This window comes from Paralichthys olivaceus, chromosome 3 (assembly GCF_024713975.1).
Source record: "Paralichthys olivaceus isolate ysfri-2021 chromosome 3, ASM2471397v2, whole genome shotgun sequence".
In the NCBI taxonomy this organism is placed as follows: Eukaryota; Metazoa; Chordata; class Actinopteri; order Pleuronectiformes; family Paralichthyidae; genus Paralichthys; species Paralichthys olivaceus.
The window spans coordinates 3,966,931-3,987,685 of record NC_091095.1 but is presented as its reverse complement, the minus strand read 5'-3'; the positions used below and the strand labels follow the sequence as shown (position 1 = coordinate 3,987,685).

General features: G+C 43.6%; 1 protein-coding gene across 1 annotated transcript in view; it reads right to left on the bottom strand.

The window, feature by feature from the left end:
- Window positions 1-9,606: 9,606 nt before the first annotated feature.
- LOC109643317 (adenylate cyclase type 1-like) overlaps window positions 9,607-20,755 on the bottom strand; it is a 37,277-nt gene continuing 26,128 nt past the window's right edge. Inside the window, exons 12-20 of the mRNA XM_069521318.1 lie at window positions 20,146-20,235; window positions 18,463-18,740; window positions 18,052-18,178; window positions 17,206-17,322; window positions 14,730-14,876; window positions 14,384-14,482; window positions 13,875-13,989; window positions 12,912-13,036; window positions 9,607-12,673 (exon numbers count right to left, since the gene is read on the bottom strand). Coding sequence (XP_069377419.1) covers window positions 12,332-12,673; window positions 12,912-13,036; window positions 13,875-13,989; window positions 14,384-14,482; window positions 14,730-14,876; window positions 17,206-17,322; window positions 18,052-18,178; window positions 18,463-18,740; window positions 20,146-20,235 — 1,440 coding nt within the window. The 3' untranslated portion in view covers window positions 9,607-12,331. The remainder of the gene's footprint in view (window positions 12,674-12,911; window positions 13,037-13,874; window positions 13,990-14,383; window positions 14,483-14,729; window positions 14,877-17,205; window positions 17,323-18,051; window positions 18,179-18,462; window positions 18,741-20,145; window positions 20,236-20,755) is intronic.

The following is a 20,755-nucleotide window of genomic DNA, read 5'->3' as shown; positions in this document are numbered from 1 at the left end:
CTTTCAGTACGTTCTCCCAATAAAACATTGACGTGTGCAGCCTACGCAGTTTGTCCTGCAGGAAGTCCACATGTCGGTTTGTTCTCACTCTCACTGAACAGGAAGTCTCTTAATGCACAACTGAGCGGCCTCGTTCCAAAACACTGAAAACTCAAGTTTACACCAGAACAGAGTCAGACACCAGAGTAAAGTACGGAATCCATGAATCCACTGCACTCACAGGACACGTTTAGTTCAGATGATAGATTTACATTTGAAAAGGAGAGGGTGGTGTTTTCCAGCTAATGGAACTTGCTGACCTGTCAACAAGGCACCAAAGGGCAGGAACTCACGGTGACAGGTGTTGGCAGGAGAAACTCCAGAGAAACTCACATTTCTCACATTCAGCCCCTCTGGAAAATTTCTGGAGATTATCCGGGGTTCAGTGCACGTTGGATAGCAGCTCTACATTCTGCCCATTCCAAGGCACTGAACCACCAAACTCATCTTGAAGCTGATATTTTAAGGTCAAATAGTTGCCTCAGTGAAGAATCTAAATACAGTGTTAAATTAAAGTTTGCTGATGCAGATACGTTTGGCTCAGTCGTGTCCACAGCTGAACTTTGGTCTGACGATGACGTCTGCAGTCTTGTGAGGGAATGTGGACTTGAGGGCCGCTGGGAGCTGAAACGTGGATCGCGTGCTGCGTCACAGGACATTTACTCTCATTTCATCCAAATGTTCGTCTCTGCTTTTTTATGGCTTGTGCTCCTTAACCCCAAAAGTCCTAAAATAAAAAAGATAAAGTAGTTCATGTATGAGGCCTCCACTGGTGTGCGAAGCCTGATCTCCTGTGATGTGGCCTTATATGGCCGAGTGAGGTAAAGTCAAAGCCTGGGATCGTCTTCGTAATTAGCAGGTTGACGTAAAGAAGGAGAGACGCCGGGGATTTGAACATGTGAAGTTTTTCTAATGAAAGAGTGATGACGGGCCGTGTGAGATCAGGGACATGTGATCGAGCTGAGCGGAGTTATCTCAGGTCAGGGACAGAACTACTTTTTCAACAACACATGCACACAGCGGGCCGTGTCGGACCCCGACCACAGGCCCACCACTCACCCCGACAGTTACTGCAGGGTTTGTGTTTGGAGGAGAGAAGATGAGGAGTGGAGGGGTGTGTGGGGGGAGGACGAGGGTGGGGGGGGATTCCATCTCTTTCAGATGTCACATGATGGAGATCAAACAGCACTTGGCATTGAACGTCCCAACACTGGAATGTTTACCTTCGACAAGAGCACCGGGAAAAACAGTGTTGTTGTCTCAGGAGCTGCTCACACACACACACACAAGCACATAGCACACACACACACAGAAAGATACACACACACACACACATAAACATACACACACACACACAGAAAGATATACACACACACACACACAAACATACACACACACACACACACACACACACATAAACCCACACACACACACACACAAAAACATACACACAAACACAGACACACACAGAAACATGCAAACACACACAGAAAGATATACACACACACACAAAAACATACACACACATAAACACACACACACACACACACACAGAAAAACATACACACAAACACACACACACACACAGAAACACACACACACACACACAGAAACATACACAAACACAGAATTATGCACACACACACACACACACACAGAAACATAAACACAAACACAAACACACACACACACACACAGAAACACACACACACACACACAGAAACATACACACACACAGAATTATGCACACACACACATACACAAAAACATACACACAAACTCACTCACACATACACAGAAAAATACACACATACACACACACACACACACACACACACTCACACACACTCACATTCACACAAAAACATACACACATAAATATACACACACACACTCCATTCATAGTGATTTAAACCTTGCCCTCTGTAGGGCGTCGGGGGGGAGGGGGGTCTCTTCGACAGATGAGCTCACAGTTGTTTGAAATCACACCCACAGAAAGAATGCACACCTGCGTGAATCCTACAGGGGCCGACACCCTGAGGTTCTCTGAGGTTAACTGTGTGTACGTACCTCCACCACTGCATCACAGGCGTATGCGATGTACCTCCACTGGTTTTGCTTCAGGCTACGTTAACAAGCCTCTAGCTCTGTGTAAACATTTATTACGCTGTTCTGAAGCGTTCCAACATACGAGACGTTTTCAGGCACGAAGCTTTACCTCTTACCTGTTCTCTGGCTGCACGAAGGCCCAGAGGAGCAGTGGAGCAAATGGCCTCAACCTCTGGATCTTCAGCGATCGGATGTTCCACTTCCTGCAGTTTTGAGTTGAAACAGGAGGAAACAGCTCCAGTAGAAAAACCTTCGTAACTCCGGAGTCACATCGACACCAGCGTCGGCTCTTTATCACCGAGAGCTCTGGAATCTCCTCGTCTTTCCGAGTTGCGTCTTTGTCTGCGTCTTCTACGTGTATGGCTCCTCTTTGAGATATTTGTATTCTCCAGTTTCACGTCTGATGCATGTTAGAAAACGTCAACAACACGCCCACTCATCATCCACAGTTTTTACAAAGGGGGCTGTCGGGAGAAACTAAGGAGAAAGTCCAGAGCAACTGACTCTGACCCCTCTGGATAACTGTAGGAGAATATCCTGAGTTCAGTGCAGGTCTGACAGAGGCCACAGAGTCGTCTTCCTCCCACTTGTCATAAAAATAAAGCTTTTCATTCTCGGCTCAGCTGGGGAAAGTTTGTTGTTGAGAAAACAGTGTCACCACCTGCTGAAGAAAACAGTGGGATACGAACAAAAGCCCCAGAACAGCTACTGGACTTCACAGTGAGAGTGTTTCGTTAACTACAGAATCCAAGGTCAAGAATAAATCTGGACATTTCTTTGCGAGGCTTCTTTGACGACCTCCGGCTCATAGTGAAGCGAGTAATGAGTCAGATTTTACTGGGGAATAAAGACCTTTTTATTAACGACTCACATTTACAACTCTGGTCCTGAGGGATAATCATCAAGAGAGAAATCCATGAGTCTTGAGCTGTGACTCGCTCGCTGGCTCCTGACTCACCGATGAGTCATGGCGTCGGCAGTTAACGCAGCTGGAGATGTGACACTTGAACTTGAGTTAACTGTACAGGTTGAGTGTTTGATTATAGCTCTGGGACCTGAGGTCGCTTGGTTGTGTTTAAGCGAGAAGAAGGAGCCGTGCAGCTCCGTGTGAGCAGGTCATTGGTAGAAGGAGAAATTAAAGGGGTGTTGCTGATGAGTGACGGAGCTACGAGGCAAAGCAGGTCATGTCAGAGGAAGATAAATCTTCAGGGAAAGAGGGTTTTCACAACCTGGCAACCCGAGAGGTGTCTTTACCTCATCTGAGGAGACTCTGTTTGCACCCGTCCGTCATAGTTTCCTTGATTTCCCAGAGAATAATTCATGGATTGTCACTTGTGACAGGCCATGAATTATCCAGTATAAGTTATTTTTTCACCAATGAATACTTATCTATACTTTATGTTTCTTTTACTCATTTTTTTATATTTACTTTCCACTTTTCTGCTGTAAACAGACAAATTTCCCCAAAGTGGGGCTAAGGGTCATTTTATTTCCTCCTTATCTCATCTCATTTTATTACTGTAAATCTGGACTAATCTTATCTTATCTCATTAGAGTCCCCAGTTATCTCAGCCTGCAGGAATCCGGAATAGAAACCGGAGGAAACACAGAGAGGGGAACATAACTTTACTTAAAGGTACAGTGTGTAGAATTTAGTGATATCTAGTGTTGAGGTGTCATGTTGCAGCTGAACACCCCTCACCTCACCCTCTCCTTCCAAACATGAAAAAGAAACTGTGGTAGTCTTAAATCGTCATTTAAACTCAGAAGGTGTTTAGTTTGTCCAGTCTGGACTAATGTAATAAACACGGCGGCCTCCGTAGAGAGGGTCCCCTCCATGTAAATATAAAGTATTTGAATATAAAGGACCTTTTCTGGGGTAAAGAAAACTACAATTCATAGAATTTAGATGAAACGAACTAGTGAAAACATCATGAGAATTATTCTACATTAAATAGTTCCCTTTCACCTAAATCTTACACACTGGACCTTTAACTAAGCTTTCATTGTTAATAAACTTGAGTAGAGCTTAATAATAGGGCTGTTTAATAATGTGGGTGTGATAATGAAAGATACTTATAAAAACTTTTGAAGTCGATCCAGTAGAACATCTTCGCCGGCGGCCACGACTCAACAGCAGGTGCTCCACATTCAACAAAGTGTCCACGCAGTCATTTTGTTCCTACAAGTAAAAGGCTCAAACTGATATTCTGGGTCTTTGGTATCTTATCTTATCTTATCTTATCTTATCTTATCTTAGGTCACCAGCCTGCATGGTGAACTGGAGAGTCGGAGGAAGTTTGAGTAGAAGTTGGAGGAAAAAGTCCCCGTTTTATAAATTTAAACATTAACAATCCGTTCAAACTTAATTATTAGGTGTGAAAGTCACAATTGTTTCCATTATCAATTAATGCAGCGAATGTGAATCATTCAAAAGGGTGAAAATTCCCTCTTACCCTGAAGCAACTTTACAAAAATATTAAATAAAATGTCAGAAAAGACAAAGTAATGTTTGTTCACTTCATGTTGATGAATTAATAAATGAACGGACACGTTTTTCAGCTCTACCAGTCGTATGTTAGAAAACAAGGACCGGACACGGGGGCGATTATCCACACGTTTGATGAATTTTACTTTTCACTAAAACACTTCGTTGTGTGACTGGGACTCCAAGCTGGGTCCCCTGGTGCGGATGGAGGCTCGGGTCCCAGGACACGTATGTGGTGTGTTGTGGTCAACCAGTGTCCTCTCCCGGAACAGAGACCCAGCAGCCAGGAATGTGATGTGAGCGGGCACAATGACGCTAATCCCCAGCAAAGTTGTTCTTTTTCTTCTCCTCTACTTCTCACAAGATTTCCTTAATCGGATAATCCATGTCTTATTAAACAGGCAGCGCCGATCGTGGATTGAGGTCTGGGAGAAAAACACTGAAACAGAGCCGGGGTCATTCATGGCGGAGGAGTCTCGGGCCACATTAACCTTGTGAATGGGGGAAATGGATTTATTCGCCAGGGCCCGGCGTCTTGGCGTGTTGCATGACGCTTCACGTGTGTGTTTTGGTGTGTTTCTGAATAAGTGTATATGTTTGTGAACTTGTGATTTTACACTTGTGTGTGGGAAACCCAGGAAATCCAGGCTCCCATGCGCCAGCGTCCATTGTTTTTAGTTTCCTCCTCTCTCTCTCTCTCTCTCTCTCTCTCTCTCTCTCTCTCTCTCTCTCTCTCTCTCTGTATATGTGTGTGTGCTGCAGAGCTTCCCTCTCCTCGCTGCCACTCTAATGAGAAGTGGGAGGAAGTCCGAGCCAGAGGATTGCACTTGGCAAAGTTAAGTGGATACAGTCTCATGAATGGGTCAGAGGAGCTGTGCTGATGCGATTCTAGCATTATTATGTCCCCGTGCAGGACAATGGAGTTTTCCATCCAAACTCACTGTTACTTTCCTCCCCCTCCTCCCCCTTTCCTCCCATCAAATCTGTGGCGGAAGATCCTTCCTTCACTCACAATGGAACAGTGTGTCCTGAACATGCACATCAAACGACTGGCAGCAGTAAATAAAGACACAGAGATCATATGTGCAGAGGAGGAGCTGCAGCGATACGCTCTCTGTAATGTTCTCTCTCTCCGGCTCCACCTTCGTCTTTATTGTCCCCAGGAGAGACAAATAAATATGTGCAGCACAATAAAATATGTGAGTCAGTACATTTTTTTTACTGTTCACAGAACAGGAGGGAACATTTAGTGCTGAAATCTCACTGAAGTACTCCAGTAAATATTCATTTATAGAGATCTGACCATGTCTGAGGTGGAAGTGATTCCACCTGTTTCTATAGCGGCCAATGTGTGTGTGTGTGTAGTGCAGGAATAAATCATGTTGTGGGGACCCAAATCTGTTTATACATTCATTTATGTGTATATAATTATACATATTATAGTATTTTCAGGTGAAGACATTAGTTAGGGTTGAGGTCAAGGTTAAGGTTAATGTTAGGGTGGGGTTAGGTTAATTTAATTAGCTTAATGTTAGGTATAGGTCAGTGTGTGTGTGTGTGTGTGTGTGTGTGTGTGTGTGTGTGTGTGTGTGTGTGTGTGAGAGAAATTTACATCCTGATATTTGAGAGCACAAATTCAACAGAAAAACAGAGAGAAATGAGAAGAATGGAGAAAAAGAAAACTGACAGAAGATTCATATCTTCACTCAAACCACACACATGGTTTAAATTACAGAGGACTGAGATATGCAGAGGAAACAGGTCACAGACTCGGATTTTCTTTACAAGCTTCCTGAAATAAAAAGTACTTGTGAAAATGTTTCTTTTATCTTTTTCTTTCTCCGTGACTTTTAAATGACATTGTTTCAAATCATTTGTCTTTTAAGCGACATTATAAGAATGAGCTTCTTGTTTTTGATGTTTTTTTTGTTCTTGTTTTTATTTGAATCGTGAAGCACCTGGTAACCGATTTATGTATAATCAAGTTTTCACGTGACATCGTTTAATATTTATTTCATTGAACATCACTTTGTTTTTTCGACCACCTCGACGTTGTCGGACTTTTTTTGTCACATTGCATCTGCAGGTTGTTATTTTCTCTGTTTTTAGAAGTGCAATGTATAATTCTTTATCAGTATGATCATTATTATTGTTTATTACAGATCAAGTCTTCTGTTGTATCTAAGAAACCTTGAGAAACGAAGCCAAAAAAACGTTCTTCATGGTGAGATAATGAGGAGAGTATGTGTTTTTGTCATTCTGGTGATGGGATGTCCTGCGTTTGTGCGGCGATGAGAATCTGTGGGTCCGAGAATCCTTGTTTTCCTCTCGGGCCTCTTATCAGTTTACCTCCGTTCACCGTGATCCGCTGTGTTTTTGGAGGCTATTATGACATTTTGTACGTGTTTCATGGTGTTTTCTCTCAGCGCGTCACATTCCATCTGTGTGGACGTTCAGAAGAGACCAAACATGCAGGAGCAGTAGGAGAAGGTTAGTAAGGGTCAGTGCTGTTCTTACACAACATGGAGTTCAATGATCCTGTGTGTGTGTGTGTGTGTGTGTGCTGATGATCTTGTAGGAAAAACATAATGTACAAGACAAAGAATAACAGCCTGAACCGTTGATGAGAAACCATCCAGCGGGAGGATGTTTTCTCTCCACTAATCAGAAAAGTGGGATTTGTGTGTTTGGCTTTCCTCAGAAACCTCGAGGAAATGTTTTCGCTCTCGCTGAAGCTCGGTTGTGAAACTCGAAATTCTCAGAAAAATATTTTCTCTCTGGCACTGTGAAACCCTTCAGAGCTCGGTCCTTGCATATGGATTTGATAAAAGCATAAAAAAGGAAAACAATCTGTTGAGATGAATCATGGGCTTTAACTGTAGAGTGTTCTCTGGGTCCGGCTGTACGAGGGCCCTGGGAGAGGAGAAGTGGAGCAAATGGCCTCGACCTCTGAACTTTGTAACGTCAGCCCAGCGTCGGATGTTTCACTGATTCTCTGCGCTTTTGGTTTGAAACAGAAGAAAACAGCTACAGTAGCTTCAGTGTGTCTAAACACTCACATCTCCAGAGTTACACTCCTTAAAAGACGTCCCATGATTTATACGCTCGGTGTTATTCCAGACATGAAATGTGGATTCACGTATGAAAAACACAGCTGGAGCCACAGAGGAGGCAGCTCATGACGTATATAACGACAACTTGCAAAGTGTTTACTATTCCAATCACACACCTTCACTAATATACAAGCAATTAAAGCCATAATAAATAAGGTATTAACCAATTACCTACAAATTATAATTATTATTTTCGGAAATAGTAGAAATGACCTGAATTACTTTTTTCTAATTATCTTGGAACCTTTAAGATCTTTATGTTGTGAAAGCTTTGGGGCTCGGGGGGGGTCAGCGACCTCCAGGTTCTTTATTTTCCCGGCTAGGACGTCCTCAGTTTGTTCGCAGGTACACGCCGCCGACGTAATACGTGTTTGATGTTGAGCACAAGTTCAACCACTCGTTTGACCTCACACACACAAAAATGGGCTTCCCTCAAACAAACGGAGAAACACAAACATGTCGACGGACCGCGTGGGAAAGACGACAGAGGGGAGAAGCTAACGAACGCTGGCTACTTTACTAACGGGCAGGCGACAACACATCTGCGTGTGGCACAACTGTACAACAACACAATTTCTCAATGTTACACTTTTACTTGCTTTTCTCTTTAACACCACAATCTGCTCGAATCAATTCAGAAGTTACAGATTTGAGTGTGTGAGTTGTTTTATCCTCCCACGCTCCAGATTCCAGCAGGGTTTACAGTCAGGGATGTTATGACACACGGGGTCATTGAGTAAGCAGTGGGGGGGGGCGGTAATGGGCAGTAAGATTGTGGTTAGTGTCCCGGTCTTGAACACATCGCTGGCCCTGCTCTGAGTCAGGCCGCTGACAGACGGCCGCTCCGCTGGACCACAGCTGCAAACAAGGCCCTAAAGTCCTGTTTCCGCTCGCTTATCTCAGAGTGTGTGAGTGTTTAGGTTGGCACTCCTGAGCCGGGCGTGTTTGATCGTATCTCGAGAGTCCGGCAGGTGGTAAACACACACACACACACACACACACACACACACACACACACACACACACACACACAGAGTTGTAACTTTCTGGGTTATCAACAGAAAGTGTAGTATCGACGTCCTCTGTGGTGATTACACACAATCAGCATGAATCACTGAGGGAGTGGGTGTGTGTGTGAGTGTGTGTGTGGGGGGGGGGTGTTGCCTGGTTTATAATTCACTCGTTGAAAAACAAAACCTCGATGGCTTCATGTCGGGGCAGGATCTTGTTGTGTTGCCATGACAACGTGTCACTCAGGATGCTCCACATGCCACAGCACTTCCAGATCTACACACACACACACACACACACACACACACTTTCATATCACTGATGAATGTTTGGAAGTCGGTTCTTCCTGCAACAAGGAAACATCCCTTCAAGCTCAGCTCCAAACACACACACAAACGCACACAAACAGACACACACAATGATGTGATCCATTGCAAATATATCGTGTTGTTGTCTGCAGCCGTCAGTGACAATTACAGTAAGAATTTTGAATCTTAAAGTGGAAACAGTTTGAATGTGTTGTTTCAGCTCTCAGGCTGGTGATGACCTCTGACACCCGTCACAACAGGAAGTCCACGGGTGTAATTAACAATATTAATGATGGTTTCCAGTAAAGCGACATGTACAACATCGGGACTCTGTTGTTATTTCACCTGCTCTATGACTGTGTGCAGTGAACCAAAGATCCATCGATGGATCAGCTGTAATTTCATTGTTTCACCAGTTAAACAGTTTTACTTTAATCTCAACTCCGGCAGAAACCTCAACATTTCCAAACACACTGTACATTTATATGTAGTTGACAAAACCTTAAAGATACATGTGTAGAATAACACACAACTACACTTGAACTTGATGAAACATATATTTAATTAAACATAAAGTGGCAGCTCAGCTCAGCTCACGTGTCTCTCTCCTCTGTGGCAGCTCATCAGGGAGAGTTAACTCATCTCAGCTGGGCCAATCAACTCTCCTGCTTCACCTGCTCCACACACACACACACACACACACACAAATGTATTGAGGCCTTGGAGTGACAGCTGTAGTTTTGAGACCTGACGCCTGCAGACACCTCAAGTCTTTCAAAACAACATCCTGAAATATATAAGCAGTCATGACGTTTCATAACGTGTTCATAACATCAGTGTGAGGCTCCTTCTAAACAAACCGCAGGACTTTGGCTGACATTGACCTCGATGTTGCTCCAGACTTCTTACATCAGCTACTTTGTTTTTGTACTGTTACGTAACTTTTATGGCCTCGCCATATGCACTGTGTGTGTGTGTGTGTGTGTGTGCATTGTTGAGAATGAGGAGAGGAAGTGGCGCACTTTCTCCAGGAGACACGTCCCCACTGGCTTTATTTTTATAATCATAATACGTCAATATCATCGCAGTGCAAACACTTAGTATAAAATATCATCTTTAACAAAATGTACATTCACATAAAACATCTCAATAAATACATCTTCAACAAAAAAACCACAAATATCTGATCATTCATAAATATCTCTGAAAAAGACCATGTACAGTAATATCTATCAATACATATGACAATTGAAACCCGTATCATACAGTATGAAAATATCCAGTTTACAGGAAAAAATATTGTACATAACTCGTTTCTATCAACTTTCCTTCAAATTGAAAGCAAGTGTATAAAAATCCTCATTTTTCACCGAGAAACTCAAAGTGAGCGCTCACGCTCTGATAGAGACTTTAAATCTATTTTAAATATGATACGAAGTACAACAACGTCATCTCGATCAGGTTACGCTTCTAGATAAATCTCTCAAAGTCAAACACATCGCCATCGTTTGTGAAATTGTTACAAAACGGTTGAGGAAACAGTAAAAATGCATTCGACAAACAAAAGGAAATCCACAAGAACTGCAGCCACACATTCAGTCGTGCTACAGCCTCGACACGAGAACTTTGATATGTATGAAAATAGGTTGGCACATTTGATAAACCGGCTACCTGTTGACTAAAGCAGGAGCGGGGAAGGGGGAAGAAGAGAAGGAAGAGGAGGAGGAGGAAGAAGAGGAGCCCCCGGCCTGATGTCAAACTTTCCTGAAAATTTGTCCTTGAAAAAAGGTTTTGCACACCAAGCTCATGAAGAAGAAGAAGAAGAAGGAGAAGAAGAAGAAGAAGAAGAAGAAGAAGATGGGTCAAAAATAAAAGTAAAAGCACCTTACATTCAAGAGGACCGCTACTGTCAGCGCATGCACGAGGACGACGTTAAACCAGAGTCACTGTGTGTCTGCTGCTCGGCCTGTCTCATCAAAAAGCATGCATGTAAAAGCCACTGGCTTGCAGGCAGTGCATGCTGGGAATGATTAGAGGAGAGTTAATGGCTGTGGTAAGCAGTACTGTTGAGTAACATGCTATACCATGAAATAAATAATCTGGATTGGTGTGAGGAAGCCAGACACGGATTCCTCCTCTCGACCAAAAGCAGCTTTTAGTTCATAAAAATAGGAAAACAGAATATTTGAACAATAGAAAATATTTCTTCGTAAACAAGCGAACAGGAAATAAAAAGTCAAATTTTTTAAATAGAAGTCCATGAGGAAGGAATCACACGATACGGAAAATAGTTTTTTTCTAAGTCATGCTTCAACTCCACAGAGATACACATGTGTGTGGCGATGCACACGCTATTGGCTACATACACGATCAGGTGGAAGGATCCAGCCGGCTACAGCATGCAAAGGGTGAGGAGGCTGAGAGAGGAGACGGTTTATTGCTACACTTTGACGAGGAAGAATCTGGAAGTCAAGCATCACAGGGAGAACAGACGGACGGCGAAACGTGACTGAAATGCAGCAGCGGCATCATGCACTTAAAGACGCCGAGGCGAGCGGCGCGGGGCCGCGTGCCATCAAAGGGTTTCGGCGAAGGGGGCAGAAACCTGCCGTCGCTACCATCCCGGATAATGATTGAAGGCAATGCCCTGTTGTGTTTCGGCAACTTTAAATCAATAAAACTGCCTTTTACAATTATACATTTGGCTTCGTCCACTTTAAAAACACACATCTGATGGAGAGCGACGCCCCTGTGATCAATAAATCTGAGTCAGAGTCCAAAGAATCGATAAAAGGCAACGAAAAAAGAAATGGCAAGAAACTCATCGTGAGGAGTGGTTGCTAAGGCAACAGCACTGATTTGGTTTTATACTGAGAGAAAACGGTCGGCGGAAACTTCTGGATGTGTTTGAGGCTTGTGTGCTACACTACCCATGGTGCATTGCAGTGTGTTTTTTATTATATTTCGTGGATTCAGTTTTCGCGGCATCGACTCTGAAATCATGGAGACATCCTTGGCCTTTGATTGGTTACAGAGCAACGTGGCTAAAACGTCCCAGAGCCCGTTCATGACGCCCCGCGGAGGCAGGAGTCCGATGGAGGCCGTCCCGGATGCCTGTGGTCAATCCTAAACGCAGGCCTCCCATTGGATGATCAGTGTGTTAGCCTCCGTAGAAGAAGAGCGAAAAATGACTTCTCTTCAAAAAAAGCTGCTCCACGCCATCATTCTCTCGTTTTCCACTGTCACCATGGAAACAGGGTCCGTCACACCATTGCCGTGGGGACAGAGGGCAGGTACCTGGTGGTGCTGGTGGAGGTGGTCGGCTTGACCATGCTCGGGCTCGGGGTCCTGATGGTGGCGTAGGTGGTGACGGTGGGGGCGGGGCTCAGACGGGTGCACACGCTGCCGTGGGCGAACGCGTTCGACCGGCGTTCCGGGTTGCCGGGCTGCTGCTGCTGCTGCTGCTGGGTCTGAGGAAGCCTGCTGCCTTGTTGCCGCCCCTCCAGGATGTAAGTGAGCATCTGACCTTTGCCCTTCACACTGACCTGGCCGCGGCAGACAAAGTTGTAGTGGTCAGTGATGAGGCGGTAAACGTCTTCGGTCACCTGGGGGCGAAACAAGAATGTTTATTTCCAACATGTTACACGTCTGTTCCCTGTCACGTTTATGAAGCTTTAGATTGGAAGCTTGTGGCAAGGGGCCGACCGTAGTGTCTCTGCTTTCTCCTTTTATGATTGCTGAGGATGAGCCGTTCTCTGAGGCCCTCCTCTCAGCTCAGGGGCCCCTGCCTGCCTTGTCCACCCTGTAGCAACACCCTGCTACAAAAGAACTACAGAACTGTACCTGTATCTTTCCTTGTACTCCAGTACTGTCCATCCTGCTGGCCACGTTCACCGTGTTCCCCCAGATGTCGTACTGAGGCCTCCTGGCTCCAATCACTCCTGCCACCACTGGACCCACATTGATACCTGGAATCAGTCCACAACATCTGGGTCATCAGTTCTGGAGTTTGTCTACATTTATTCCAGATTGTAGAAAATGTGTCATTTTCATTAGAAGCTATAGAATTGATTTTGTCCAAGAACACTTCAGCATACAGACAAGAGGAGCCATGGATCAAACCATCGACCAACTAGTTAGTGGCTCTATCTCCAGAGCCACAGGTATCAGTATCCAGAATCATAAATTGTGATGTTGAAAGTTAATTGTCCCAAAGTGCAGGAGGAAACTTTGTGCCATGACTTTTGAGGTGAACGCTCCAGATCAGTTCATTAGTTCTGAGTGGTTTCCATTATCTGCTTATTACTAAATCACGTGCATGTAAACTAGTGTGTGACTGATCTTTATTTTCTGCAGGACATCAATCCACCAACTCCACAGTTTTGGGGGTTCCATAAGTGTGGACTGAAATATGGCCCATGTTTGCTTCACTGCACTTTCTGGAAATGTGCATGTCGTCTTACGCAAATTACCGAAAGTTTCTGCGATGTGGGACATACATGGAGCCCCACAGTCTGCAGACAGGATGGCACTGTGTACACCAGGCTACACTGGGATTAAACACGGGCTCCTGTCGCAGGCTCCCCACAGGATACCCAACACAATGGAACCTAGAACTTCAGGTCTCGCTGTGACGAGCTTCCTGCAGGGGAGCGCTCTTTCTGTGATGCATTTCCTGCCAAACTTACCGACACTGAGCATCGACAGTGTCCAGAGCAAATAGGTCAGGAGTTCTAACACCGATGTTTATATAGACCCATGTATGTATATCTGTGTGTGTGTGTGTGTGTGTGTATTTTCTCTCACCTACTCTCAGGACAAAGTCGTTGTAAGACTGGTAGTTGATGGCGTCCAGGACGTCAAACATCTCGATGGCAAAATCTGACACTGTGCATAAATGTGAGGTGATGGACTTCTTTGCCTGACGATCAATGAAACACAAGAAAACTCACTAATCATGTGCATCTGCTTCCTGACGTGATTGTACGTATTATTATCATCTACAACCGCAGTGAAAGCATCACGGCCGACTGTTAAGTTTGTGTAAAGTTTTGCAGAAGTTGTTTGTCAGCTTTGCAGGATTTAAAGAAACTTTATGAATGTGAAATATGCTGACGCCACAGGGGCCAGTAATCCCTCACAGAGGATTTGTGGAGTGAAACGTGACAATGTTCTGAATGTCAACACCCGGAATATAACTACCTGAGAAAACCAGGCCTCTCAAAAATTGAGTGAAAAACACATTTTAAAATGTGCTAATACGCTGTAAACACGTACAAAACAACTCACAAAGCATCTAAATATAGCTACTGTACCTTGGAGGCAGTCGTAGGAACCAGCCCGACTGCAGCCATGTACGTGCTGCCGATGGTCTTGATTTTCTCGATGTCCCTGTAACACTCTTTATCCATCAGCTGGAAGGAAAGAAAGAAGAGGAGCAAATCCTTGAATTGTCAGTTTGCATTCATACATATTAGAATGTGTCAGCAGACTAAAGTGAATTAATGCTTCGTGTTGCTGAATACAGATTCCTGCAGGACAAAAAGTCATCTGTGAGTTAATAAACTTTGAGAATTACAGTATGGAGTTCATATTGCACCAGATCTTTAGTTTCTTCAAACGCAGAACACGAAACCTGACTTTAAGAAGCTTTTTCATCACCTCATCGAAGTCGGCGATGATCTCGTTGAGGAGCCTCAGACACTCGACTCCCATGTTGTTTCCGTCCAGCTCGATGTAGAAGTCATTGAAGTTGGCGATGGAGGCGAACAAGACGCCAACCTGAGCGTAGGACTGGTAGTACAGGTCCTGGAGGAGAGGAGGGGAGGTTTGGGTTCTGGTCAGAGTGGGGCTGAAATTCGGCACATTAAAGGGTCAGTTCACCCAAACAGCAAGGAAAACTTCCGGAACAAAATAATCTCGTGTTAAAAGCTCACTCGCTTGTTTTCAGCCACATATTGAACAGCAACAATTTAACAATTTTTTGGGGGTTAACTGATAAATGAAGCTGAGCAACTGAGCAACAAAGATTAAAACTCTGTCCATCCCCTTTAAAAAGCTGCTCATGTTAATACACAGGACAGATGAGTCGCAGGTGAACACTGAGAACGATGTTTCCATCGGCAGCAGAGTCCCACTGTGTTGTGTTAGGAAAACAGTGTATGGGTGAACTTCAGCCCAGAGGAAAGAGAGGAAGTCTTTCTATACACCGTAGCTCAATGGGGTCACCAGTGTGCCGGGAACATACTTCCTGTTCCCAGTGTTTACTAGTCTGAGCCTCAGATGATCCCTGCGTCGTCTGATGCGTGGCCCATTGATTGTTGAAGGATAGAAACTGCTTCATCTTCTTACTATTGTTAATGTGCAGCAGTTCTTGGTTCACGTGAAGACTGAAAACCAACAGTGATTTTAACTGACTAACCAGAACACAGTGTCGTCTGTGTGGCCCAAAGCATGAAAGACAGACGACAAACTGCATTTTGGGTAATGTAGGAACCAGAGTTTCAGGAGCTTTACAAACTAGAAAGCCTGATCATTTCAGCCTCTGCAGCTTTGACATTTAGCTTTGCATCAGAAGATCAAGGTTCTTGCAGTTCTTGACGTCATCATGCAACAACTTAGCCCCGATTTGATTCTAATATGTTAAACAGGCTCAATTCTGGATTGCAACGTCAAAGCCGTGTTCTAACTACGGTTCGGCTCCATCGAACGTTTCAATTACACAATCACATTGTGAGCTATTGTAAGACTTCAGTGCAACCACAATAAAAGAAAGGACTGTGTTTTGTATGTGTAGGAGATGAAAATTAAGAAGCAAGATTGAGGGTATTTGTCACATTTACATGCTTTTATCCTGTTTAATGGACTAATTTCTAATAAAGAACAAAACATATATATATTTCAGCATTAAACTGCTGAATATAAACATCAAGATAAGAATTTACCTCTGACTTCTTTCTCTGAAACTGTTTCCTGACTAAATTATGAGCCGTTTTTATCCTCACTATACACGTAAATAAATATACATTTGTTTTTTGGGGTGAGTATTTTGGAATGACAAATGATAAAAGTTTAAATTTGTATCCAACATCACACCCACTTAAATGTCCATATTTTTACTACGGGCAGGAGGAATGTGGTCACAGCTTCTCTGTTTACAAACCAGGCCTGTCCTCATGAGGGGCCGTGCATTTCCTGGTTCGCAGGCGAAGGGATGTATGTTTTCATCACTTCCTGACGAGGAGGGCGAGCAGGGGCCCGAGGAAGGAACAGAGATCAGTGGAGGGGATGTCCATCAATCAGTGGACACAGACAGCTCACACTTCCATTTTAACACCATAACACATGGTCAGGGAAGCGGAGCCATTGTCCCAAACAGACAGGATATTTTCCCACATGCAGAACCAAACACGGCTCGGACAGAGAGAGAGAGAGGATTTATTTACGAGGCCAAACACAAAGCCTGAAACTTCCAGTTTTAATCAGTTCAATCACTTCTGCAGAACGAACCTGATAATCAGCTGGAAGTGAAGCTCTCTAGATGCTCAGATTAGATCCCACACAGGCTAATAAACACAGTGGGTCAGAGGAGATAACTCCGTCAAACTGAACTAAATTTGGTAATTTTGGAATATTTGATATAAATTAAAATGTATAAATTTGCTATTTAATATTTAATAGAAAATTTCCCTTTCAGCTCCTCGGTTTTTAGTACTCCAAAGTTTAGTAGTAGTATATTAATATATACAACAATAATGTACTGAATACACTCAAATACGCACATCCAAATACTGTTGCTGCACTTTTCTCTACTTTCGGTTGTAAAGTAACGTTCAGGTGAGCTGGTCTAGGCCTCATATACGGAGGCTTGAGTCCTCCTGCAGCTGCAGGTTCAATTCAAACCAGGCCCTTTGCTGCATGTCTTCCTAAATACTATTTATTATTATTTCATGTCTCAACTAATGGAAATGTCAGTGTCTTTAAAAGAAGTGTGGGAATCAGTGACCTGAAGATGTTTCAGTTACAACCTGAGTGTCTGACACCCTCTGACCTACAAATGTATCAGGAAGCTGTGGAGATGTTGTCAGAGGCATCAGCTCCCCGGCGGGCGAGCCCGGACACGACTGCGGATTCTCACCATGTTCCTGGGGTTGGACATGAGGAAGTGCTGAGCCACATGAGCCGGCAGCAGGTTGAACAGGATCCTCTTGTTATCCAGCTTCACCTTCTCCATGTCGTCCCTCTCCTCCTCCGCCTGTACACCAGCACAGATCACACAGGAGGAGACGAGTCTTTACATGAACGTGCAGACATGACACATACATGACACATACATGACACCCATCCTCTGTTGTCTAAACACAATAAACCTCTGCTGCAGCACGACCACAGGATGTAATTGCTCGACCTTATCACTAGAGGGTGATAATGATTTGCAAACAACACAAAGGCTCTGTTGATTCTAAAAATAGAAACTTTATGACTGTTCACGTCTGGCATGTAAACACACAGACACACACACACATATCCTTGAGCCTTGAGCCTTAATGATATTTGGATTCTAAAGCCGACGACAATTTGATGTTTAAGAGCTAAATTTGAAATTAAAGTCAGTGAAATATTATAACTGAAGCGTGTATCTTTCTCTGATTTAAATCTGTTAATTCATTTTTACCTACACACACACACACACAGGGTCAGTATCTTGCTCAAGGACGCACAGACAAGAGTAGTGGGGAATTGAACCATCATCCCTGCAAACTGTCCAACCAGCTGAGCTCCTGACGCCTCAGAATACATCATGTTACTTTCACTTACAAGCTTTCATCAGCTCTTTGAAGCTCAAGGACATGTTGATACGAGGATCCGACCAACAACCCCACAAATAACGTTTATGTCAACTAAACGACCTGTTGAGAGGATTTTTTGAATTGCACAAGAATTAAACATCAGCGGCAACAGGTTCGACAAAAAAAGCACTTACCTGAGTGGCCCAGAGATAATCGAGCCGCAGCTTCAGGTCCAGTTGTCTCGAATGAAGAGCCAGAGCTCCAGAAATCAACACGACCGCCAACACGGGGTCGTAGCCTCGCGTGTGGAGGAAACCACCACTGAAAGATACACGAGTAGAGATTTGTGTTTGTGATTGATTGTTAACTGATTGTTTTGTCAAGACACAAAAGAAAGACACAAAAAGACAAATTTGTTTTGCCTGGAAACGCATAAACAATTATACTGCTTCTGTCCTTTTAAAAGTTAAAGTTTTGTTTTTCTTAGCTTTGGATTCTGGACTAAGACAAAACAAGATATTTAAAGAAATTAGACAATTTCACATAAACAACCCTCACACATCTTTGGCGTATCAGACCACACATCACATGCAGCTCAGTCTCACCCCACAGCTTGGCGGTAGCCGCTGGTCTCCATGACTACGGTGTAGGTGACAGAGAGGAGGAGGAGCAGGAGGATCTTGGGGAGCGAGGACACGCGGAGGTAGGGCACGACAGTGAGGGTGCCGGCCACGCAGGACAGAAGGGCATAGGCCATGTTGGAGCAAGCACTTTCCGCCGCCGTGATGTTGGAGAGTCCGACGCCGCTCGTGTCTGCAGGGACAGCGTCCACAGAGCGGCTGGAGTTCGTCACCGCCACTTTCCCCCAAGGAACACATCCCACCTGCAGGATGTTGTGACATAACAATGCAATAAGTTTAAATGATATGAAGCATTATTGGAAAGGCAGATTTTAATCTGTGCCGCCAACCAGTTGAATCCATGTATTTCCATGTAACACGTGTAGTGAAGAGTTTGAAGGAATTTAATGAAGGGTTTGAAATGTGACGTTGACCTCTGACCCAAAAAATGTGGATCCATCCTCAAGTCCAAGTAAATGTTTTATGCTGTTATGTTTGTGTGTCCAGGTAAACACACAAACATACACCGACTGTGCACTAGTGTGTTGACACCAGCTACTTTACGTTTAAAATATTTTATTGAGCATTTTACTCTTGAACAATTAATGTTTGTGTTCTTCTGAGAGCCTGCAGCACCATCTGCTCGGCTGCCATGTCTTATTCTGCCAACTCCGTGTTCTGCAGAGACGTGTAAACACTCAACTCTGCTGGATGAACAATGAAAAGATGACAACTCATCTAACTCATGTGCTTTTTTCTACATTACACAACCGGTCCTTTTATAATCATGACTTTTACACAGGCTTTTACACAGAGACTGAGTATACTTACTGTAATATGCTCTTAATAATTAAATAGGTTGTATAGTATTTACATGTTTTGCAACTCTAATGAAAAATTGCTCACAATTATGAAAATAATAGTATTATAGATTTTTATTCATAATATTATTATGTGTTCCCTGATTCTGTTGTTGGATATTGGACAGATAACGACTCTTATTTTACATTTGCCTAATTTAAATTCAAGTTTTGAAGATGATGCCTGATTCCTAATGTTTTCAATAACAATTCAATAAATCAATATACATGTGTTTATTTGTCACATTTTGATAATAGACTGTAAATGAAGATGGAGGACGTATCTCCACTTCCTCGCTCTGTTCAGCAATCCCTGCCATCTTGCGTGTGACATTATATGAAGTCTGTGCAGGAGGAGAATGGAGCTGCGCTATCAAACCATCAGCAGCTAATCATGACGTCTCAGCCCGTTTTTATCTCATCAAATAATTAAAACCAAACATATCAGAAACATGATCAAACATCAGTGTGATAAGAACGCCCTAAAATGACAGAAACCATCTTTGTGAAAAAATGATTTATTGTCATTTTAGATTGGCTCATGTCCCATCTGCTAATTAAGAGCCATCCAGACACTTTGACTTTAATTTTCAGAAGCTGCCATGTCGTCCGTCTTTATTCACGTTCAAGTCTGATGTGGCCTTTCACATAAAGGATTGATCCCAGTTTCCTATGATGAAGAACATTCTTACACTGTAAAGAACTTTGAGCAGGTTTCAAGTGGTAATGTGCTTCACAAATAAACTTTAAACAGCTATAAAACATGTGTGTAAGAAACATACTGACTGGTGTGAACCCAGAGACTTACCACACAGGCCTGGGTGACAGAGTAGGTGAGCAGAACGAGGAACACGCACAGCACCGATCGGATCTGGATGGTGAGGCAGCCTGGTTGGCACTAGAACCAGAGGGAAGAGGAGGACGGGAGATCGGGGAGTCGAAGGAGGAAGAGGTTGGTGAATAGAAGGAGTCAGTAAATGAAGCACCTGTTTATCCACCTCAATAGCATTTTGGACACATCATTAGTCAGGAGTGGAAATGAAACGGGAGCATTCTGTGGTGGGGCTCATTGTGTGCGTGCCAATTAGAGGAGGTGCTTAAAGGATGACAGTTCAATGTAGCGTGATAACACCAAGGTGTCATAAAGAGGGTCCACAGGCAGAAACAGAAATAAAGTCCTGCTCACCAGACCTGTGCAAAAACCTTTCGTCTAAACTGTGTTTAAATGGACCAGTATACATGTCGGTAATAATTATAATAAACCCACACTTTTGCAGACTGCACCTTATATTTCCTTTATTGAGATCTTTTAAAGCCTGTCTGCAGGAGATGAAGCTTGAGTCAGCAGGTAATTAGCTTAGCTTAGCATAAAGAGTGGGAGCAGGGGTTTTGTTTTGAAGTGGTGTAACAAGTAGTAA